The 24,405-nt window shown below is 41.1% G+C and overlaps 1 protein-coding gene across 1 annotated transcript; it reads left to right on the top strand.

Annotated features, from left to right (window-relative positions):
• Positions 1 to 2,077: 2,077 nt before the first annotated feature.
• rtca (RNA 3'-terminal phosphate cyclase) lies at positions 2,078 to 14,464 on the top strand. Its single transcript, XM_088598868.1, has 11 exons — positions 2,078 to 2,562; positions 2,669 to 2,769; positions 3,685 to 3,828; positions 4,931 to 5,054; positions 6,579 to 6,637; positions 7,495 to 7,636; positions 8,726 to 8,850; positions 10,058 to 10,116; positions 12,341 to 12,435; positions 13,189 to 13,293; positions 14,045 to 14,464. Exons 1-11 carry the CDS (start codon positions 2,518 to 2,520, stop codon positions 14,141 to 14,143), a joined length of 1,098 nt encoding a protein of 365 aa, XP_088454994.1. The 5' UTR covers positions 2,078 to 2,517; the 3' UTR covers positions 14,144 to 14,464.
• Positions 14,465 to 24,405: the final 9,941 nt, after the last annotated feature.

The following is a 24,405-nucleotide window of genomic DNA, read 5'->3' as shown; positions in this document are numbered from 1 at the left end:
TTTTGGGGAGGAGGTAAAATTGAGATACCTGTGGATGTTCCATTCCTTTTGGTAGTCAGTGGTAGGGTCCTGTTGGAGAGGGAGGTAGGCAGAAGTTTTACTCCGTCCATTTTCTCCTCAGTCTTGACAAAAACCTACTAATTAGAAGCAGCCCATTAAGGGGAACTGCAATGCTATTTTTATATTTCAGAGTTAGAAAGAATCAGCATTGATAAGCGCATTTCAAACCACAATAAAAGTAAAATGTACATAGTAAACTTCCAATATACATCACAAAATAGACAACATTTCCAGATATGCGCATTACCATATTCTGTGATTCAGGTAACAAAACTTCCGGTGATGTATTGTGGTCTTATTACATTGTAAAGAATAACACTTTTAAATACATCTCTTTTAATCCAATAGAAATATTGCTCTCGATTTTGAGATGGTTTTGCCAACAAACACTACTTACATGTTAACTGTGGATGCAAATAATGGTGGAACATTTCTGCGCGTAAATGGCTGCTGCACAACCTGTACTTATTCGCTCTTACATCGTATTATATTTGTGATTTTGGTGACTAGTGAGTAGGAAGGGCCGCATCACTTCACAATTTATGGGAACTTGAATGCAAGTTTGCAACAAAATGGTAATTTACAGTACTTTCACAAAGTTCACGATTTTGTGCTTAATTCACAATTTGTCAAATTAAGTTTGTTAGTGAGATTTAAAAACCAGTCTGAGAAATATGGACTGCAATTCTCTTTTAAAACCATGCTAGTCACCATGCACAATGACTGTAGGGGTGGTGTAGACTGGGTAATGCACTGAACTGAATTTCAGCCAGTTGTTCTGCATTTAGAACAAAGGTTTCAATTTGGCCCCAAGTGACCACAAAATGTTTTGCTTCATGCTTCCAGTACATTTCCAGTACGCAAGTGCTTTGTTGCAAACTCAATGCATTTCCATTCTGCCATAGAGGTCAGCTTTGTTAAGTTAGTGATTCTTAACCTTTATCATAGCCTGCAACCCTTTAGTTCCCAAAAAGTGTTCTTGCACCCCTAATCAAAAATTAATAAATTTGATCACTGGTTTGAACCTTAGATATGTTTTGACTATAAAATGAAAGATATAGTATTATATATTTATTTTAATTCTGACGCAAATTAAGCATACCTGATAATGAAACACATTTTTTAGTTTACCTTAAAATACCTGGGTTTAAAGAAACAAAGTAGTTGACTTAGTCTGTGCTTAATTTGTGTTTTCAATGATTTACCTTCTAAAAAAATCTGGCATGTCTTGCATGCCCAGGGGGTTCTGTTCACCCCAGGTTAAGAACCACTGATCTAGGCAGTATCTGGGTAGTATGATGCCTCTTTCAGCTCTTGATGATTGAGTAGACTATGCTCACGGGGATATTCAAAGACTTTGATATTTCTGAACCTTTCCTGATCTGTGCTTTTCAGTAACGTTCTGACTTGCATTGAACGCTTATTTGTCTTCATTGTCGAGTCTTCGATTGATATTCAATACCTGAATTGATATTCAAACACTTTACAGCGGTTTTATTTATTCTGAAATAGCCATTTTTTCGCCGGTTGCTGAACGAGACGTCTCGAGAATAGTACAATTAATAGAATTAATACAATAACAGTAATGGTTCTAATGCTTAAAAATACAATCCTATAACCAGACGCAACAAACAAGTTTTGAGGATGAGGATGTAGCGAGGAGGTAATGAAAGCTAAAGAAGGCATGTTGTTGTAAAATAAAAACCGCAAACGAGGAACACTGCACTGCAGCTGAGGCTACACCCCTCTCTGGTCAGCTGCCCGCAGTTCTTGGGAATGCAGAAATGATCCTGTTGCGCAGATTCTTGCAGATCTGCACAGAACTGCTGCAGAAGTGTGTATTCTTTCAAGACGGTTCGGCTACGTCATCGGTATTGTTTTTGTTTTAAACCACTGTAGCCCCCCGCTTATTTCTGTCACTCTTAAGTAAAACCGAAAGCTGTCAAACTGTTTTCATAAAGCGTTCTCTGCACCTGCCCCGCTGCTCTGCAAGGTCAGGGAAAACTTCTTGGTTGAGTATGACGTCAGAGAGGGAGCAGCGAATATTCAGCTAAGCGAGCCAGTGGGGTGAGAGTACTGATAATGATTATGGCGCAGTGCTGTGAGCTTCCCACGCTCTGTAGTTAAGTACAATCGTGCAAGTAACGTGAAAAAGCTTGCGGTTAAATGAAGCCGCGATTTTAAAAACAAAAGCTTGTGCGGTATCTTTCTTGAAAATAGAGGGGGAGTCGTAAGTCGGCCCGCCTGGTAGCGGCAGTGACTGTGCGTGTTCCCGGTGGGACGGCGGCGTTATTGTTTATACTCAGCTGCCGAAAAAGGCAGGCAAGCAGGCAAACGCCGGTATCGCCACTGCTACCGCCGCGCCGGCTGCGCGCTGCGGATTGCCCCGGGCAGCATTTACTGAGTGGGTATCGGGATCGCCAATCGCTGCGAACTGATCGCTTCTGCAGCGCCAACATGGCCGCAACAACGTTTGCAATTGACGGCAGTATAATGGAGGGGGTACGTACCCGTCGGGAAGTGACAAGAATCACTTTTCACAGACGCTGTGTTTTAGTTTTAAAGCCTGACGCTAATCCCGTGTATGTGTTTGTTTTCTGTCTGCCAGGGAGGACAGATACTAAGAGTATCCGCGGCGCTGAGCTGCGTCCAGGGTGCATCTCTCTCAATTAGTAAAATCCGAGCTGGCAGGAGTACACCGGGGCTAAGGTAGCGCATCCTAGTAGTCGGAGCCGTTCATTTAATGCTTTAATACATGTAGTTTAGATTAATCTTGCGTTCAGTTTTAAAATAACTTTATTTTTTGTGTTATATTTTAATAAAAGTTGAGCCTGGAATCAATGCGACGTCCGTTTTAGATCTCTCCAAAGCGTTGATTAATCCCAGGAAATAACTTTTCTTGAGAAGTCTAGTGTCGTATTTTGTCCTTACATGTGTTCCTGTAGGCCGATAAAACTCTCTTTTATCGTTTTTGCACACTGCAACATCCGTGTTCATCAATTTTTCATAGCGTCCTTTGTTACAGCACACCACGCACATGGTAACTATTACAGAAAAAAAGTAGCAAGTCATAGTCTGCTGTTTAGCATTACAGTTTTTTAACGAGTAAAACTTTTCGAATTTGTTGCTATAAAGTGGTAGCCTTGCATTGTTTTTTTTTCCGGAATCCTTTAAAATGTATATAATCAACAAATTCCGAAATTCAGAAAAAACGCAATATAGTAGAATACTTGCGAGATGGCTGTATAACGAGCGTTTTAGTTCACTTTTCATTCAACATCCTTAAAGCGAATTTCAGATTTAAACTTAGGAGAGCCACAAAGTGCAGCCAGGGTGGTGCTGCTTCCAGGGCCGATGTCCCAGACAAAGGATAACCGACTGCTCTTCAGGGAGTTTCACGGCCGGGCTGCTGCGCTTCTCCGCTGCAGAAATTAAAATTACCAGCCAGATTGAAATGCTTCTGATAATAATCAATACTGAACTTAAATCTTTAAATTAATACAGTTTTTTATGAAAGTAGTGAAGCGTGTTTTAGAATGAGAAGAATGTTTGTATGGAAGGCTGCTGGGCAGTGAGTGTTTTGCCCTCTTTATTTGGTTTTTGAATCCCCTTTTCTCTCCCCAGGCCTCAGCACCTGTCCGGCCTAGAGCTGGTGCGGGACCTGTGTGGCGGACACCTGGAGGGGGCAGACGTTGGATCGACAGAAGTCGCGCTGAGCTCAGGGAAGATCAAGGGAGGGAGTCATGTCGCCGACACCAAAACAGCAGGGTAAGAAGCCTGAGAGTCAAGTGTTTTAGGGAAGAAGATGCCTTGATAGGCAGGAGTAAAGTATTTACTAAAGTATAGTGAGCTAGAGATATCTTTGCAACCAACTGTAATTGTTAAATGGTTTACAATGAAATTGCACCTCAGTTCTAACAGGAGGAGGTCCTTCTTTCTTGTCCAGTGGCTCACAGTGATTGAGCTCCGTACTGCAGTTTCGTGTTCAGATACCCACAGCTCGTTGTGGGGAATAGGGTCTCCCGTTTAGCCTCAGAATAAACTGCTGTCCGAGCAGCACCTGCTTTTTACTGCAGACGCATCGCATCAGCAGCAGTGTTTGTACTTCTTTTGAGCTCTGTAGAAGACAGAATTTTAGCCCAGCCATAGCTGTCTCAGTGAATTGCTGGCAAGTCAGTACTGCTTTTTGAAAAACCTTGCAAAATTCCAAAAAATCAAAATGATCATGAAATCTTTTTCAGCTGTGAAAAGGGTAGTGTGCTGGGAGTAAATGGAGGCAATCAACAGTGTTATGGAAAGCTTTATTTATAATTAGGCTTTATACAGTGTCCTGCAGCTCTTTTACAGTCAACTCAAGGGTAACCTTGTTTCTTAGATGGCTTAGTTTGGGACATGTTTAGTGAATTGTTTCCAAACTGGAACGGAGAAATGGCTCCCGGTCCAGAGCTGAATTTGAATGCGCATTGACATTACTGGTTGTTTCCTCAGAATTCCACCAGGAATTACCAAATGATTGAGATGAGTAACATTCGGTCCCATTTAATTAAACATTTCCCCTTTAATGCAGATGTGTAGTGCGGTTGGTCTCTCTTTTCTTTATTTATTCTTCCTGTGTTATTTGGTGATTGTGTGTATGTCATTCCTATTAAAACACTAGTGCCTGCTTTCAACAAAATTGCAGATGTTTGTTGTTGTTTTTTTTGTTTTATGCTGCGTCAGCTAAGGTATGACTTCACTTTGTCTGCTCCAGTTCAGAGTCGACATGAAAACAGCACACAGAATTCGAGCCGGGATGACGGGTGTCTTTGGCCGTGCCACTCCCAGGGCATGGGAGGAGTAGCTGACAGTCCTGTCATGTTGTCTGTTGCAGGAGTGTGGGGCTGCTGCTGCAGGTGTCCCTGCCCTGCGTGCTGTTTGCAGACGCCCCCTCCGAGCTCTGCCTGAAGGGAGGCACCAATGCCGAGATGGCCCCCCAGATCGACTACACCATGAAGGTATGCGGAAGACTGGATCTTGGGAGTCTTAGTGCACTGTCACATTTCATAGTGACTTGTTCAGATAGTGTGGCCACTAAAGAGTGCCTTCCTTCAGGCGTTTGAAATCCATATTGAGATTTGGACAAGGAGCAGTGTGGGAGGTGAGAGCCAATGGTGAGATCCAAAGACTATTCTTTCCTGAATAGCCTGAAAAGGGCCCCACAAGGTTTTTCTCATTTTGACTTCCCTTAGGTTTGTTAATTACTGTTTGTTGAATTATACTTGTGTAGCCATACAGTATATCCTATGGATAGGGTTCCGAGTCTCCTGAGAAAAAGTTCAGTGGTTATGAAATCCACAGTAGGCGCACAGTTGGGTGCAGCGATTTTCATGGTATTCCATTGAGAACCATTTTATTGCAGTGTATTTGTGTTACTTAACAAAAACAGTTCAACAGTATACCGTGGTATTCTTAAATAACAAAAATACAAATGGGTGTGCTCAGTGAAAACTAGAATCTTGTGAGTTGAACAGTCTTGATGAATAAATAAAAAAAACTTTAATGATAAGCCAGTTTTTACTGACCCTCCCCATATGTTGAGATTTGGGATTGACAAGAGTGGGGAAAATCTAACAAATACTACTTGGATGTTAAGAGGGCAGATGTCTCCATTGGATTCATCAATCGCTATAGCCAGTTGGTTTATTAACTGTTTTGTCTCTTGACTGTGAAATTTGGTTTCTTTGTGTAGATCTTCACAACCCTAGCTACACTGGTGACAGAATCACTCCTTCAGTTTCCACCCTGTGTAGTTTTTGGTTGTCCTGCTCCGTTTTTCAAGCAGGATGCAGCACAAGATTCTATGCGCTCGGATGACTGGAAGATCTGTGAATCTACAATTCTAGTAGACTTTTTAAACAAGAGCATCGATTTTTCATAGAATTGCTCTTGCAGTGTTAGGTTTGATTTCAGCCTTTCTCTGAATCCAGTTGCTGATGTTACAGGAGGCACAGAGCAGTTAACTGCAAGTTCCTAATGAATACTGCTTTGGTCATCCTTTTTACCTTCCTTTGACAAGCCCACGTTATTATGTTAAGCTTACTGTAGTTCATGCCTAAAAGTATGTCTGTATGAGGTAACAGTTTATTCTTAGTTTTATGGTTTTTGGCTAATGTCAGAATTTTCATGCAGTCTGTGAAATCATGATTTTTTTTGGGTTCTTCCATTATGGATCATAAAGGATCAGTGGTGATGGTAATGTTTGTTTTCCCATGGTATGAATTTGGTTCAGTTCCAAGGCTCCAATAAACAGTTTTTTTGAGTTCCACAATATTTATTTAATTCACCAGATTGCCTCACACAGCTGGTGGGGGGGTTGTCCATATCTGAACGTTATTAGGTGGGGAAATATGTGTGTGTTTCACAGTGTTCACTATCCTTCACAGTGTTACGAGTCAAGATCTACATAAATGACTGTGCAAGAAACAAGCCAATGGCATTGTGGGAAAATGACTGACTGATTGTAGATGAATGTGTTCTAGGTGTTCAGACCCATGGTGGAGAAATTTGGGGTGAAATTTGACTGTGAATTAAAGATGAGGTGAGTGTTATGTATTTAACTGTGTTTATGAAAATGCTGTACTGTACCTTTCGTGTTAAGTACAGTGAGAAATACGAGAGCTGTAGGGTCACAAATATAAGAAGTGAAGAATTCCTGATCTCTGAATGTAGTAAAAATATTAAGGTTCCAGAACACCATACTTTATTGAGGTCCTCTTGCAACCTAAGACAGGCAATATTTACAGGCTCATGGTCATTGTGGTAGGAGCTCCTTCAGCTGACACCACTACAGAATTATGAGTGTAGTAAAACAAAACACTAAGAAAATTCAGTGCTAGAAGAGAATCTGGATAGGGGTCTAGTCATATACCTTCACTGTCCTGCAGTTTGAAAAGAAATGGTCTTCTCAAAGAAAAATGGAACATGTTGGGCCTCTGGGTGAATCTAGGTGAATTGGCTGTACTCAGAAAATAAATTGGCCACATTCAAGAGAAAATGGGTTATTCCTGTTTGCTTGGGAGTTGCTGACGTTATGAAAGAATCTTAGTCATCAGTATATAATCTAACTTTAGCACAGTCGGCTGTGTTTCTAGCTTGTTAAATGTGGAAAAAGAAACATCTTTTTCTGATTTTGTGTTGCGTTTGACTATAAACATCCAGGATCCTGAAAGAGCAGTAGTGTTAGGAGGAGTAATGTACTATGAAGCCCCATCAGGCGGAAAGATGCCTGTGTTGTCGGAACAGACAGACTAGAAATTGAAAAAATGAAAAACATTGTGTGTAGTTGGGATTGTAGCCTTCTGTGATCTCTCTAGAGTACTGAATTTGAAGGGAGGTGATAAGACAATGGCTTTAAGCAGCAAAGCCATCTGACTGCATCCCCTTTTTTATCTGCAGAGGTTACTATCCCAGGGGTGGAGGAGAGGTCATTGTGAAAACCAACCCTGTGAAAGAGCTCTCTCCTGCCAGCCTCACAGAGAGAGGAAGCATCACCAAGATCTATGGAAGAGCCTTTGTTGCCGGTGTGCTTCCCCACAAGGTAGGGGTCCACTATGCTACAGGTTTGATCTGCCAGCCAGAAGAGCCCTGACAGCTCTAACCTGAATCTCCTTGAAAACAGTCAAAATGGGCACATCGGGTGCTACATGTACAGATAGTGTAAAACAGGCTCAAATGGTAAGATGCATGTGGGGATGTTTTGGAATAGCAGGAATCCTGAATTTGCGTGAATACAACGGTGTTAATCCATCGATGTGTACCATCAGGGAGGATCGAGCAACATTTAAGAAGGCATTGACCCCAAACATTTCCTGGAAATTATGAACTGTGGTTGTTTTATTTTTAAGCTGAATGTGAAGCTTCGTGTGTCAATGATACAGTTACCAGCTTTGTAAAGAAATGTCTTCCCTTTTATTGTACACCTTTGTTAAGGCAACTGTGTGGAGAGGTGGGAAAGGTTTTATGTGGAAGGACATGGATTCATACCCTGGGGAGGGTGCTGTTGTACGCAGGAGGTGCTTCACTCAAATTGCTCCAGTGAAATGTCCAGTTGTGGAAACGGCTACAATTGTAAAACACTTTGGATAAAACGAACGCATCGTGCTTGTTCTTTAGTCAGGTTAAGGATATTGAGATCGGCAAATTTATTCTTTTTTGACTGGTTAGCACACAGAAGGTGATGCACATCCAAGGAGCAAATCAGTCTGGTTCAGGGGTGTCCAATCTGGGTCCTGGAGGGCCTCAGGATATCCATGTTTCTTTAAAGCAACAGCACCTGCAGAGCTGGGAGAAGCTGTTATGTGGTGCAGTTAAACCAGTAACCAGCTGGTTTAGGTCTGAAGAGCATAGCTGGAATGAAATCCAGCAGAGGTACTGGCCTTGCGAGATGTGGATTGTCTGCCCCTGGTCTAGAGCTGAAGGGAGGACTGAAGTGAGACATGACACCCTGCTCCTTCATGTTTTTAAATTGTTTTTGGAATTTGTATTTTAGACTTGGCAGACTTCAGGATGTTGGATATGTAGATTAAAGCACACACAGCATAAAAGAAATTAAAACGTATCCACAGCTGGTAGAAATTGCTGCCTTCGCTGCATTGCCAGTTAACTGTTCTGTTTAACTTCTGCCTAGCTTGCAAAAGACATGGCGACCGCAGCTGTTCGGCAAATCAGGAAAGAGATCAAAGACCTGTACGTCAACATCCAAGCGATGCAGGAGAAAAAGGAGGAGGCCTTTGGAAACGGCAATGGCATCATGTAAGCTGAGTCGCTCTGTGTTGCTAGATAGTATTGTGGCCATTTCCCTTTTGCAGTTATTGAACTTGCCCTGCCCCGGATCCCTCGCTCCATACCAAATGGCCAGCTCCTTCTGATTAAATTCCACAGGATTCTGATGTGTCCCAAGTAAACTCTCGCAGCTGGAAAGTGTGTGGAAGGCAGAGGAGGAAGATCTTGGAAGGGGTGACTGAATACCTTAGGGGTACAGTAGATTAACCCCTGGTTTGCCTGTATGCAGTACAGAGATGTGAGAAAGCCACCTCCAGCCATATCATATGCATCTTGGTGCAGGCACTTGACATTTTTCTCTTTTTTAATTTTAGAATCATTTTCCTGGTTATGGATAGATTGAAAGAATTTCGGCTTTTTTTCCTTGAAAATGCAGGGGGTTGAGGCTGAGCTTTGGATGGCAGTTTGGGGAAAAGTGCAGATAAATCCAGAGCAGTTGGCAGAGTAGTGAATTGAGGTACATTGCTCTCCATGCTAAAATGCCAGATGTTGTTGTGGTGATTGTTAGAGCATTGTAAAACACTTCTGAAAACCAGGGCACTGGTTTGGTCTTAATGGTGGAAAATGCATAACAAGACAAAATTCAGTATCAAAGATTGTGAGGTGGGACATTTATAGAATTCAATTCAGTTAAACTTTTTGTCATTATACTTCCACGGGTGCATAGTGTAGTGAAAGGTTTCTCATTAGTCTCTCAGGTACAGTATGTAAATAGAACAGAAGACAAAACAATAGACAGTAACACTAACAATAAGAGTGTAATAATAACAATGTAATCAAAAACTGTGCAAATACGCAAACAGAGAAAATTATACAACAGGACAAAAACAGTGCAAAAGTAATTTGGCGAACAGTGCAAAAATAGTACAGTGATGAATAAATATTACAACTAGTACAGTTTTAAGTACAATTTTGGCTTACATTCAGTTGTCGTGTATGTAGTGGTGTAGGAGTACAGTCTTTGTGGGTACAGGAAGAAGTGAGGAGAGATCATAGTATGATGGGAGGGAGTGGGGGCGTCACCAGCTTGACGGCTCTGCTTACAACTCGCAATAACTCGAAACCTGGTTTCAAGATGGTTTATGTTATTTTACAGTTCATGTCGGGCCTGTTTTAAGCAGTGGTTTGGATTTTCAGTTTGTTCTAACTCCTTCTTTCCTGCTGTCACTCCCTGCAGTATCTTTGCAGAATCCTCCACTGGCTGCGTTTTTGCTGGGTCTGCTCTAGGGAAGAAAGGTAAGATCCCCAATGCTTTTTCTGCAGTTCTTAAATCTCGTACTTCAGGCTCATTTCTTTCACTAGCTGGAAAGAGGTGTGTTATGAGTCTCATTCCCTTTACATTTCTATTGCGTTGTCCTAAATATTTTTGAATTTCCAGACTTTTCTGAGCAGATTTCCAGGAAATGTGCAAGCAAAACTAATTAAGAAAAAATAGCCTGTTGAACAGAAATACTTGCCTTAACACTAATGGAGTTTTGCAAGCGTCCATTTGCTCAGAATAGCTCAACCTGCATGGCATTCAATAGAGCCAGTTGCTGGTAAAACCTGGAAAGTCTCAGACTTCTGGGAACCTAAATGACCTTAAATGCTCCCATCAAGACTGAAGAGCTTGACTTTAAGTCAGAATAGGGAAAATCAGATATACAATGCACAGAAGATGCATTACCAGGAAAAGCAGAGCTTATTCTTGCTGCCTCAATTGGCTTTAATTTACAGTATGCACATTTCACTTTGTTGGCCTCTAGAGGGTAGTGTGGCTACCAGTAAGTACAGTTACTGGGATTTTTCTCACTCTGTTCAGCCACATTTCTGTGGAAAATGTTGAGAGATGAGGTGACTGGATTCTATGGTTGGTGGAGTTTTGAGTGATCTATTAGCCAGGGAAAATTTATTTATCTTGTAAAGCTGTTGTTGGATGAAATCTTTATCTGTGTGGTTTCTAGTTCAATCAGTCCTGTTAAAGGTGAGTTCTGCCATTTCACACTTTACCACACTTGGCTATGTTTAGGTCTTCCTTGCTGAGCCCAGAGCCAGGCTGCTGAACCGAAATACTCAACGTTAGGCTTTGTTGGCCTCTAGAGGGTAGTGTGGCTGTACAATTTCTGGTATGTTGTACTATAACTCCATTGTGATGGTGACCTGCTGGCAGCTGAAGTGTTTCATCCACCCAGGTCTTGACTTTTTCATTATGGCACATTTGTTGGTGCCTCTGTGTATATTTCTTGTTTGGGAGCCAGGATTGAGCCTCCTGTTTTTTGGTTTGATTTCAAATGTTTTTACAAGTGCATTTATCTCGGTCTGTCAGCGTTTTGTGGCATTACAGAACATGCCTGTCTGCAGGAAAAAGTAAGTCTTCTCTCTTAATCGAGGGTTTCCTGCTTCCTTCCTTGATTAAACCAAACTGGTACATTATAGCTTTTGGAAAAAAGAAAAGGAAGAGCTCGATTTTCGAATGAAACGTCATCCGGATCAGATTTTTAAATCTTTCAACAAAACCCATAGCAAAATAAAATAATTTTGCATACATATGCCCTTGGCCTAAATTCAGGCCCTCTCGAGAGTGTAGCTCCTGCAAGAGGAGGACCCAGGCCGGGAGCATCTGAAGTGCAGATTTAATCAAAATGGTTGTGCTAGCAGTTCTGTGAAACGTTTGCAGTTTTTCATGGTAATTATGGCATGAACGCAGTCTCCTATCCACAGTGTACAGTCATTTTCCAGAGGATCGTTCTGGAAAGTCCCCAGTAATGATGAAAGCAATGTGTGCGAGGTCATCCATGAAATTCACAGTTGCATCACAGGATTGTCAGGACTGAGAGCTTGAGGGTTTTCTGCTGATATCTGTGATTGAAGGAGATGCAGAGGCTGGAGTGTTTTCAAATCTAGCCTTAAGGCACTTTGAGGAATGTTTTATCACCTGTGTTAGCTTTGTTTGCATGTGAATTCTTAATTTCTCATTTTATTTTGATAATAGACTTTTATTTGTCAGTACAGTTGGGGTGTATGAGGAAGGGGTTTATGGATTTTTCAGTCCTCCTAACGTGGAACAAGTTACTCAGCCATGTTGTAGCTAAAAACCAGCTACTTTCAAGAAACATCTGGATGTGATCCTTTGAACAGTTAACTGCCAAATGACTTAAATTGGACAAGTCTAGCCTTATGAGCTTTTTATGTTCTTTTTTGAACCCTTATGTTTTTTTTGCTTGTAAAAGATGAGCACCTGTCTTCAGATAATTGGTTTCATTCTAGTGCTGTATGCTGAACTGACAGGCTACAGGTGCACGACTCTGGGGGAACATGCCCTTGGGCTGCTACAACACCCACTGAAGCCTATTAGTTGTTGGCAGCCTTGCTATAACTTGTAGCTCTGTGCATTCCATGAATGAAAGAAAGGATTTGGATTTCATTTGAAACATGGAGTGGAATTGACTGCTTCTTGTTCCCCTCTGTGTTTTGTGCCTAGGCGTTTATGCAGACAAGGTTGGGATTGAGGCAGCAGAGATGCTCCTGAGGAACGTCCGGCACAATGGCTGTGTGGACGAGTTCCTGCAGGACCAGGTGAGGAGTGTTGACAGGTGTCGGCCAACTGGTCCTGTTCTCACCTCGCGAGACATGAACAGCATGAGGGGAGGTGGTGCCAGGATGAGCCCACAGGGCAGTGCTTGCTCTTAGCTCACGAGCAGCATGGAAGTTCAGTTTTTCCCTGCATCTTCTTACTCAGTTTTCAATTTGTTACAATATCCTTTGGTGTAAAAAGACTTAAGTCTTCTGTTGTCACCCTTTTAGGAAGTAGGTATTTTAAAATCCACGTTTCAAATTCCAATTTACATTTTGGCACAGTGCTAAGACAGTCTGCCAGCATAAATTGTCTTCTAAATGGTCCAATAACAGTTTTTGTTTAATAATAATAATAATAATTGCTTACACTTATATAGCGCTTTTTCTGGACACTCCACTCAAAGCGCTTTACAGGTAATGGGGACTCCCCTCCACCACCACCAATGTGCAGCATCCACCTGGATGATGCGACGGCAGCCATAGTGCGCCAGAACGCTCACCACACACCAGCTATCAGTGGGGAGGAGAACAGAGTAATGAAGCCAATTCACAGAGTTTAGGAATTATCTCACTTATAAAATCAAACCTGAGAAGTTTTCCTTTCCAATACAACTGAAGAAAAAAAGACCCCTGTATTGAATTTCTCTGGCCTGTTTTTTGTTACCATTGTCAGATCAAACTCAAACTTTTTGTTTCTAAAGGGGATTTGTATTTGAAGAACCATGACTGATTTTGTCTTGTCTCCTCTGGCAGCTTATTGTCTTCATGGCATTGGCAAATGGCACCTCCAGGGTTAGAACTGGACCTGTTACCCTGCACACACGCACTGCCATACATGTTGCCGAGCAGCTGACTAAGGTGGGCAAGAGGTTTCCTGACTGTGGCCAAAATAAACTACAGTATAGCCTGACCACATAGCAACACTTTCACCTGGGATTCCAAGCAGAGTTTGTACCAGCTCCAAAACATAACATACCTGTTTGTGCTTGAGTTGTATGTCCTGTGTGGTTGCCATGGTGTTTTTCCCAGCATTTGTCTGTCTAATGCTACCAGTTTTTCTAATGCATGTGCAGGGCTCATTCTTGAAATTACAGCTTTACCTGAGTCTTGAGAGGGGAGCACAGTGAGTCTTATTAGGGGGTAGACAGACTAGCATCCAGATAGTATCCACTTTTCTTGTCTAAAGGACAGGAGTGAACATTTCTGCTGTTCATCTCCACTTAGTGGGCCCTGAAAACTATGCATCTGTATTAAACCAAGTATCTTTAAATAATTTAATTTTTGGAAAAGGTTTGCACTCTGGCCTAGGGTGGAGAAATGGGCACTGTGCACCGTGTCCTCCCATCCATGTTCACAGGTGTGGATACATTGATCGTATTGAGCATAAATGACCCCTTCTGACACATCTTGTCATTTTCCAGAGGAACATGTGCCCCTATTTCCAGACTTTGCTGCTGAGTAGTGCACCATGACCCTTGTGAAGTCTAGAAACAAGTTTCATTTGAACCTTCCGGGTGGGGAAATATTTCTTATGCTGAAATGGGAAGGATTTTTGTCTCCCTTTGGTGTTATTTAAGTGTTTTGTTGTTGTTGTTGTTGTTTTTTTCAGGCCAAATTTACCATCACCAAGGCAGAAGATCAGAACTCTACCAATGAGACTCATATAATCGAGTGCCAGGGAGTTGGGATGACAAACCCACACTTCTAGATAATTTGGTAGCGCATGACTTTACTGTAGCGTGCCCACAGCGCCGTACCATGGAGTCTGAGCAAAGGACTGTGTTTCTCAAGTATAAGCTGTATAAAAATTGTAGTCAGGGGACTTTTTTTTTTTGTTTGTTACAATCCTAGGTTGTTCCCAGCACACTCTCTGAACTGGATTTCAGTGAGGTGAAAGCAGAGATGTGGTACAAATTTCACAAGCCTTTTTTTTAACTCCTTTGAACACCTAAAAGCCTGTGTTAGTGGGCCCCTATTGACTACTGCCGGTACTCAGGGGATTGCCTTACAATAAAATTATTCTTGGAAATTTTGGTCTGGACATTTTTGTTGGGAAGCTGTTTCAGTTCAGAACCACAAAGGGCTGTTTTATGTTGCATATGTTTTGTTTCACTTCCAGCACCTCTTGAATAAAGGTTTGCTACTGCAAATCTGTACTGTATCAGTCATGTGGTTTAAAATTGGGTATACTGCTCTTTTTTTTCATATGGATTTGGTCCATTGGAGTCTGTCACACCTGTCATATATCATTTTTGGGGTGTTTTACTTTATATGTGTTTTTCCAATCATTAGCAGCAAACTTGAAGTTTTGACATTAATGGTTTTATTCACTTTGGTTATTCTCCTCCCTTAACATTGCTAAACTGCCCGAGTACAGAACTGCATTCTTGTTATAAGAGTGATATCTGCTGAAGATGCACTGCTAATCTCTTGAGAGCGAGCCTCACTGCATTTTAAGAGAAGATAACATAACCAATTGATCTATGTAAAAAACTGTTCTGAGTTTTGCAATTTGCTTTTTTTTGTGGAAAATAACAAAGGTGTATTTGAACCATTTGTCCCATCGGGTTTGTTTGATAGTTTAGCAGCAAGGTGAATCTACAACTCCAGCTTTTTCTTTAAAGTGCCTAGATTTTTTACTTCAAACCTGTTCTAGACAGCCACAACAGTATGCTTAGATCAGATCTCTTTTCAGTCTCCTTTTTTCTAGATTGAAAAGATCTGTCAAACATGTCTATATATAAACGGTGCCCTGAGATCAAGCATCATTTTGCTCATTTGACCTCTAAGGCTTTAATGTCCTTTGTGTGGTCTGGTGACTACCTATTGAACAAAATACTCAAAGTGAGGTTTTACAAGTGAATTGTAAAGCTTGAGCATAATTTATCTAGATTGAAATTTTGTGGTTTTTGTTCTGTCAAAGACCTCTTTGCTTTCCTTTTATCTGGATAAGAACATAGGCTGTATCAACACTCGGAAAGCTTTTGTGAGGAGCTTCCTTCACCTCGGACCATGTGACGTGTACAAGCGTGTTGATCTTATGCTTCCTTTGCCATTTCTGCAGGTTAGTGATGGGTAGAGGTGAGGATGGCATAATGGGGATGCCCCATACCTGTGAGGATGAGGTGAATGAGCTGGGCCTGTAGGACGGAATGCTTTTTCTCTTAGAGGCATGCCCAGCTCCCTCAATATGCTTTAGAATCAGGGTGTCCAGGCACACTGCTGGTTAAGGGAAAGGTATATTCCTCGTCTGGAGGTTGACCTAAAGCACATGATAGATCTGGACATCCCATTCAGAAAATCAAATCTGTGAAATGGAAAACAGTGAAACATTTAGGTGCTCAATGGAAGTCTTTGTAACATGAGACCATAATGACTCCTCCTGTGTCATCTATTGATGGGGAGTAGGACCATGTGCTTTTCACACCTGGTTTTAACCACTGTTCTGTTCTCTGAACTCAAGAGGCCAGTCATTTACAGTCATTACGCTATTTCAGTCAGTCTGCCCTCAACTCCATAACACAAATTCGGTAATTCAGTATCGGGTAAATAATTTTGACAGAGCAGCATACAAGAAGATAACAGGTTATATAACAGCCAAAATACTAACAATTTATATGCTTATGGCCATAACCATTTATTTTAATAAGAAGGGGATTTTCTAATTATTCTGTTAAATTATTTGTTCATTATTTTAGTTCCCAGCTTGTAGGACTTCTGGAGGCTAGGGACTATATTATGTTAAAAGACGAGCAATGATTAATACAGAGCTCGAAGGAACCATTCCAGGTGGATGATAACGTTCTCCCACATTGATGCCATTGCCCAGCCTTGATGTCTGAGATAGCTAGCATGAACTTTGAAATTGTGAGGTTCTAACAGTCTGACAGCATTTGGTAGTCTTGTGTAGATGTATTGTCTACTGGCTCTCTGCTCTGTGGTGATTGTTGAGACCTGGGACGCTGTCGCTTTTGCAGTTGTATGATCAGTGATTCTGACGGCGTTCTGTCCTCACAGCTGATGATTTCCAGTTCAGGGTAAACTGTTGAAACCAACAGTAATATCAGCAGGTAACTGGGTTTCTATGAATTGGTTGTCTATCTTGAAAGAGAAGTTGTATACTTGTATACCGGACCTGAGAGCCAAATGTTTTTGGACAGATTGAGCTAATTACATTTGGTCCAAAAGCACTTAGTGCTAGCGTATAGTGTAAAAATTCATAAATATTACCTTGAGATGTGTGCTTAACCTTTTAAAAGGTGAACAAGCTGAACAAAATCCTGAGTATAACCCTCAGCTCAACCTTAAATGACTCACATTTTGGATTTTCACAGTTAATCCACAGAGCAAATTACCAATATCCTTCATGAGATAGATTTTTGTATTTTCACATAATGAAGCCAGTTCTCCTGGTTAATCTATTGTCTCTTGTGATTTGGAGTGTTGTTGTTTTTTTCATTTTAAAATTGAATGCATATTTCTGCTTTTTATTATAAATTCAACTGGGGTCTTGTTTTTCTTTTCCCTGATTTCCAGAATATTAAAGGAAATGTGTTTAAAATAACCATTGCTTTTTATTTCAGTAATCTAAGATGGAGCCAGATCACTGTAGCTCTGAAAAGCTGTAGGTAAAAAAGAAACATTTGGAATGTGTGCTTTGATGTTCTTTTGGACTGATCAGTTCATTTTGGACAAATAATTAATGTTTTACTTTGTTTGGTTAGATACAACTTGCTTGGTTTTGTAGTTTATCTTAATCATTAAAAAAACAAAAGCATTCTGATTTTAAAGTCTTGCCTTACTACATTTATGCCAGTAATTTAGTTTTAAAAAGCCAAAATCCATTAAAAAGGGGGAAAAAAGTACTTAGTATATCCAGATCATTTCTTGTTCCCCTTGGTTTCTCTTACTTTTTTTACTTTATTTTTCAACATCCACAGTTGAATTGATATGAAGATTAAGAATGAAAAAGCAGGCACAGTGTTCTGTCTGCTTACTTCTTGTGTAGTAAGAGTTAGGGGCTGATCTTCACTACTGCGATTATCTCAAAAAAGATAGCAATAGAATATTAAGAGTCAAGCACTGCAATGGTTGCAGCTCTGGAATGCAGCAGCTTTTTAATATTGACCTGGGGTTTACTAGTTTGAAAAAAATAATTTTGCTCCAGGTCCTTATGTAAGACTTGGCAGCTCTTGTTCCACAATGATTACCAGAAGACTCTATGATTTTTGTTTAACCCATTTCTCTGAATATTTAATCCTCTCCACGCAGATGCTTTTTTTTAGACAGGGGACAAGGGGGCCCTAGCAGTGTGAACTGTATCTCCACTCACATTCATTCACAAGAATGAGGGAGTGAGGGAGTGTAGCCACACTCCACAGCTCAGTGTTCAGTAGGACACAGTCCCAGTCACATCAGTGAGAAAGGTCAGAGTCTGACTCAGCCTAATCTGGACCCTGTGCTCTGAGAATTACTGTACCATAACAGCAGGAGAATGGGCCAACTCCTCCTCAGTGCACCCCTGTGCAGTGGAACATCATTGCTGTTTGTTGGATCTCTTAAAATCCAGGCACATCTCTTACTGTCCGTGCCTTGATACTTGTGAGCAAAGGTAAAAAATCAATAGAGGACACGTCTGACCTCAGCAGTGTGTGTCACCGATAGTGTCAAGGGGGATGAGCAGTGATTTGATAATGAAGCACTTTATTACCTCACTGTGGCAGTTGAAAAGCAACAAATAAACTCCAAACATCAACAGCACTGAAAACCTCTTTTAATTTAGCCTTCCATTTAACCTATGACTCCTAATCTCACTGGTTGTTCATTAGGAAAATAAATCTGTGGAAAGTCACTGGGAGAGGGGTTCTAGCATGAATCCTACCAGGAGTGAGAATGAGACTATTAACAACTCTGTAGTAACAGTTTCTTCCGCTTGGTTTCAGTGCTGCCACCAAGCCTGGGGTTAAGAGTGCAACCCAGTAAGAGTAACAGCAGCTCCACAGGATTAACAGGACATCACTGACCACTGCTTGGCCAATGCTACACCTCAGTCCACGTGCCTCTGTTAGAGAATGTGTGGTTCTGTTCCTGTTGTGTTTAAGGAGTACGAGGCCTATACTCCACATCCTTGCTGCTCTTTTTCTGCCTCTCACAGATGCCCCCCGCAAGACAAAAATAAATGCGCAGTGTGTAATGGTGAATTCATTTTTAAGAGGTAGTCTAGGTTGGCCCATCATGTTTCTTACCGCATGTGTCCCTGCTGTTTCTTCTTCGACAATCTCTCAGATTACAGAGGGATGTAGGTCAGGGCTCCAGGGTGATGATTAATAGTCACAAGACAGAGGTGCGTCTGGAGCCTCTAAGGTGGATCTGACCAGGGCGGCTCCTCGCTTACATGGTGGTATCTGTGCCACTGTTGTACTGTGGGATTCAGTCCACCCCCAGTTTACCGTTTTAACTGGGCTTTAGCAAGAAAAGAAAACATTTCAGTTCAGTGGGGAACATAATGTTTGCCACTGGCAAGTAAACAGTAAACAGTAAAACTGAACAGAACCCTTGGAGGTATTTTTGCACTTTAGCTAGAAACTGTGCTGATGAAAATAGCTCTTCTACAACAAGCATTTTGAGGCCACTCCTCTACCTCACTGTCTCAAGCTCAAATACTGCTTCGCTTTAACAAACATTAGCCAAATGCTTGTTATACTTCATTGCACAGAAATGGTCTTTAGAAAGTCAGTAATGAAAATCAATATGGACGATCTGGAAAAGAAAGGAAGTGATATGTGCCCCGAAAGCCAGTCCAGGATGTGCTCCCTGAGAGTCACACCAAAAAAGAATTTGGTTTGGACTGGGCCAGCAAGGAGAGTCGGAGCCCTGCTCCTGCATTGACCAGCCCAGCGGGAAGAGTCAGAGCCCTAGTCCAATTTGGACCAGTCCAGCAGGGACGGTATTCCACTATTTCTATCTATGCCCTTTTTCCCCAACAAAAAGTCATCTTTGTTATTGTCCACAGAAGAATAATGTTCTCATGTCGATAATTCTTGTTTGAAACTCAACAGTTTTTGAAAAGGGATGATGATATACAATCGTTGATATTGACGTGCTTTTATACAGTATGTCTTGAAAAAAGCACTATCATGTATCTGTAACTTTTAATCAGAAAGAATGAATAAAATTACCAAATGATCCTGAAGAATTTTACAATACCAATTTGAGCCCTACATTTATGTGTAGACTTAAACCCAGTGAACCCTTTCATTTTCCCACACGATATTCACACCAGCATTATAATTACAGTATGTGTTTTCCAAAATATCTGTAGCTCTGTAACGCCCCCAAGAGCCTGGCTTCCAAATGCATAAGTGTTACTGTGCGCTCCATTATGTGCTTGGTGTTGTGTCACAAGTGATCTGTCAAGTATACTCATTAGTATAGGATTCTATACATTGAATGTTCTTGTGGATGTTTCCACACTGTGGATGAGATTGAGATTGTGATAAGGGTTACCAGTTTCATCTGCAAAACATACAGATAACACTAAAGATGCAATACGTTTGTACTTCATGTTGATTTCTGTGGTCTTGCTCAACATCTTCCTGGTTTCAGCACCACCCAAGTTGCATAAGTCTCTTCTGTCACAAGATGACTTTTCCACAAAAATCTCCCTTCTCTTGTAAACATTGCATAGCACTATTCATTGAAAGGCCTGTTTAAATATGGTACAGCTTACATATTTAAAAGTTGACTAAAACTGAGGATATATTTACAGAATTCCTAGAGCACAGCCAGTGCAATATTTCAGATGCCCTAGGTCCGTCACACCTATTTAAACAACTACATATGGGTTATCATGGTTGAGTATAGCACTGCAATGACATTGTTACAACAGCACTGAAGTAATTCTATCTGGCTGCTGTTTCTTTCTGTATAGGAGAACAGCAAGGCTCAGCCTGTGTTATGGAGGTCAGCTGCATTGCGAACAGGAGACTGGGGTGCAGACTTTTCCATGATGTCACCCTTGGGGTGTCAGACCCTTGCTCATCAGACACAGAAAAAAGTTAATTGCAATTCATTGCATTGCATTCATTGCATTTAAAAAAAATAAATCAATACATCTCAAATTTTGGTCTAGATTTTAAATGTGAAATCCAGCACGTGAGCAAGCTATAAAAAGCAGTTCAATGATGCTGAAATTCTTACCTGCGTCACAGTAACCCAGCACGCTCGAAGGGGCTGGATCTCACCTGCTGTAACCTGAGTCTGCTCTGCCTGAGGCTGTAGCCCTGCTCTGCATTCCACTCTCAGGTACTGAAGGATCTACATGCACGGGACACCCTGGGAGCAAATCCAGCACATTTAGCCCAAAATGCCCACTCAGGGATGCTGGGATTGCTGTGGGCAAGTGTGAGTGGCCTTCACTGACTACTCCCCCGCCCCCTCCCCCATCCCCCCCATGAAGGCATGTCAGACACCCCGTCCTGGAAGAGCGAAGGTGAGCATCACAGCGGGTGGGCCTGTGGCTCAGCCCTCCATCCTCCCTCAGCAGCAGCTCGGGTGTGGATTTCCCTCATAGCAGGTAGGCACTTATGCTCTGAGTCCAGCATTTCTTGGCTTTCATGAGACACGGAGAACAAACAGGTAGCCAGTGGAGAGACAACCAAAAAACCCCACTGTATGGTCATTTTTCAGTTAAAGGAGTGAGAAACTGCTGCCTTGTTTCTTATTTTTAAATCAAACCCTCTCCTATGGAATAGCACCTCAGTACTCTTTCTGTAGTGTGGTTGTTTATAAATATATACCGAAGAAATACCTGATTCTGATACTGAGCACTATTGTAAATGAGAGCACTGACTCTGCTGAAGGTACCAGTGCACTGAAGTCGGCTGAAATTCACTGGAAATCCTTTAGACTTAATAACGTATTTGTGGTGGTCATTTAGCTTCTGTTACTCAGTTGATTGATTTTCTCCTAGTTTTGACACTTCCACAGTGGCCGCAGGAGTAAGTCTTGGTGCTCTAACGACGTCATACAGTGGTGAAACTGAAGACTGTGGTTCAGAAAGCAGTTGCATCAGCACATTTGCAGGTCATGAGGAACTGATGCCCAGATCTGCGAATGGGGTTTAAAATGTAAATACTGAAGGACACATGAGGAATACATTTTGCCTAAAGCACAAAACCTGTCAAGAAAAATGGTTTATACTTAAAAAAAAAACATTGATAAAATAACGCAACCTGCATTATAAAATCTTGCTTTTTTTTTGTTTTGGAACAGATCTGCATTTCTTGTTGTGAAAATGGAACAAAATCATGACAATTACTGCATTTGAACCTTTTCAGTTTTTATTTGTTTATTTATTAATTTCTTTTCACATCTCTTTCAGCCTTCTAAAAATCTCTTTTGTCCTTTCTTGATCTGAAGATGTGATTTTCTGTAATTTATTTGTATGTCAGCTGTTGTCCATAAGTTGATTATATTATTATTTTTACTAGCTTTACCATGTCAAAACCATTGACCAGTCAGTCAATGTGTTGCAAAGATGGAAAATACACAAAGTGGATTAAGATCAGATAATTTAGAGCAGTTGTGTCATCATCACTCAGTTCTGGTTGCTTAAAATGTTCCAATAATGTAGACAACATTCTGAGTGAGCACAGTAAAACCTCTATTCCTGTGCCAAATCCTGAAACCTTGCGTTGTTTGAATTTAAACACACATTCAAAGAAAAAACTGAGTATGCCCATAGATCAATTTGTTTATTGTGTAAATCGTACCAAAATCCTGAACAGTCTAGTGATGAGAGACAGTTTAACCTGTCTTATATACCATGTATATAGCTTACAGTGCCTTGCAAAAGTATTCACCTTGGACTTTTTCACATTTTATTGTGTTACAGCATGAACCATGATGTATTTAATTGAGAATTTTTGCCACTCCCCAACACAAAGTACTCTATAATGTCAAAGTGAAACAAAATCCAGACATTTCACTAAATTAATTAAAAATAAAAAACAGAAACTAATTGAATGCATAAGTATTCACCCCCTTGCTTTGACACACCTAAATTACCTCTGAAGTAACCAACTCCAAGTCACATTATTACTTGACTAGAGCCCACCTGTGTGCAGTTGATGTGTTTCACATGATTTCAGAATAAATACACCTGTGTCTGGGAGCTTCCCCACTTAGCGTATTTCCAAAGAACATTCCAACCAGATCTGAGACAAGGTTCTTGAAACATACCAGTCAGAACAAGGATATAAGAAAATTTTCAGGGCATTGAATATATCTCAAGGCACAGTGAAGTCCATTATTTAAAAGGTGAGAAAATATGGAACAACTGCGAACCTGCCCAGAACTGGCTGTCCTCCAAAATTAGTGTCAGGACAAGAAGTAGTAAGGGAGGCCTCCAAGAGGTCTACAGCAACTCTAAATGAGTTACAGTCCTCCATGACATAGATGGGAGAAACTGTGCATGAGACAACAATAACACTTCATAAATTTGGCTTGTACGTAAGGGTGGCAAGTAGAAAGCCTTTGTTGAAAAAAACTTTTATCACATCTCAGCTGGAGTTTTCCCAAAGGCATGTGAGAGTCTCAACAATTTGGAGGAAGATTCTATGGTCTGATGAGACCAAAACTGAACTTTGTTTGGTGCAAACCTAACACAGCACATCACACTGAGAACACCATCCCTACAGTGAAGCATGGTGGTGGCAGCATCATGCTTTGGGGATGCTTCTCTCCAGCAAGGACTGGAAAACTCATAAAGATAGAAGGAAAAATGGATGGAGCTAAGTACAGAAAGATCCTGGAGAAATGTGCTGCAATCCGTAAGAGCACCAGGACTTGGAAGATGATTCATCTTCCAACAGGACAATGACCAGAAACATACAGCAAAAGCCACACAGGAGTGGCTAAAAACCCAAAATTTTAATGTCCTGTTAGTGGCCCAGTCGAAGCCCAAACCTCAATCCCATTGAGCATCTCTGGAATGACTTAAAAATTGCCGTTCACAAACTGTCCCCATCCAACTTGATGGAGCTTGAGCAATTTTGCCAAGAAGAATGGGCAAAGATTCCAGTGTCAAGATGTGCAATGCTGATAGAGACTTACCCAAAGTGACTCACAGCTGTTATTTCTGCCAAAGGTGGTCCTACCAAGTATTAAATCTTGGGGGGGGGGGTGAGTTTAGTAGGATTTTTTTACTTTGACATTATAGAGTACTTTGTGTTGATGAGTGGCAAAACGTCTGTTAAACACATCATGGTTCCATGCTGCAACACAATAAAATGTGGAAAAAGTCCAAGGAGTGAATACTTCTGCAAGGCACTATAAATGAGCTTGAATAGTTCTTAGCTTCCAGGGAAAACACTGACCCCAGTAAAACCTTATTAATGGGTATCAATGAGATAGCAGCTTCTCTATGAGTCAAATCTGCATCTGCATCATCCTTCAGGATCAGACCCAGCTACACAGTCCTGACATCAAATATCTGAACTCACTGCACTGTTAAGATATAACTGTATAGATTATTAGAGGTTAGAAACAGGATAGATATTTGGTGTTGTTCCTGTATAATTTCACATTACCTAATAGCAATGATTGTTGAAGCAAACCATAAAACAACAAGCTTATCTTGTAGAGTTTGTTTGATATTCAGTTCTCATCAAACTCTGGGTAAATATAGGGGCTCCTAAGTGACTTGGGTAATGAAGATAATTTGTACAATTAAGCATTTTATTCTGGGCATCATTCCTGGAGTATGTCCTTAGCTTGTTTGGCCAACTTTCAACATGCAAGAGGTCACGACTGTCTGGTGTTTCCAAACGTAAGTCTGCCAGGGTGCACTCACAACCTGAGTGGAAATGTAAGTGTGTTTCTGAGGAAGGAGTGCACATATTTCACAGGTAGAATGATGTAGAAATCTATTGGAACTCTGACCCAGGGTGCCTTCTGTGTGGAGTTTGC

The sequence above is a fragment of the Lepisosteus platostomus genome, chromosome 11 (assembly GCF_059453375.1).
Source record: "Lepisosteus platostomus isolate fLepPlt1 chromosome 11, fLepPlt1.hap1, whole genome shotgun sequence".
Taxonomy (NCBI): Eukaryota; Metazoa; Chordata; class Actinopteri; order Semionotiformes; family Lepisosteidae; genus Lepisosteus; species Lepisosteus platostomus.
Note: the sequence above shows the minus strand (reverse complement) of the source record. Positions and strands in the feature narration are given on the sequence as shown.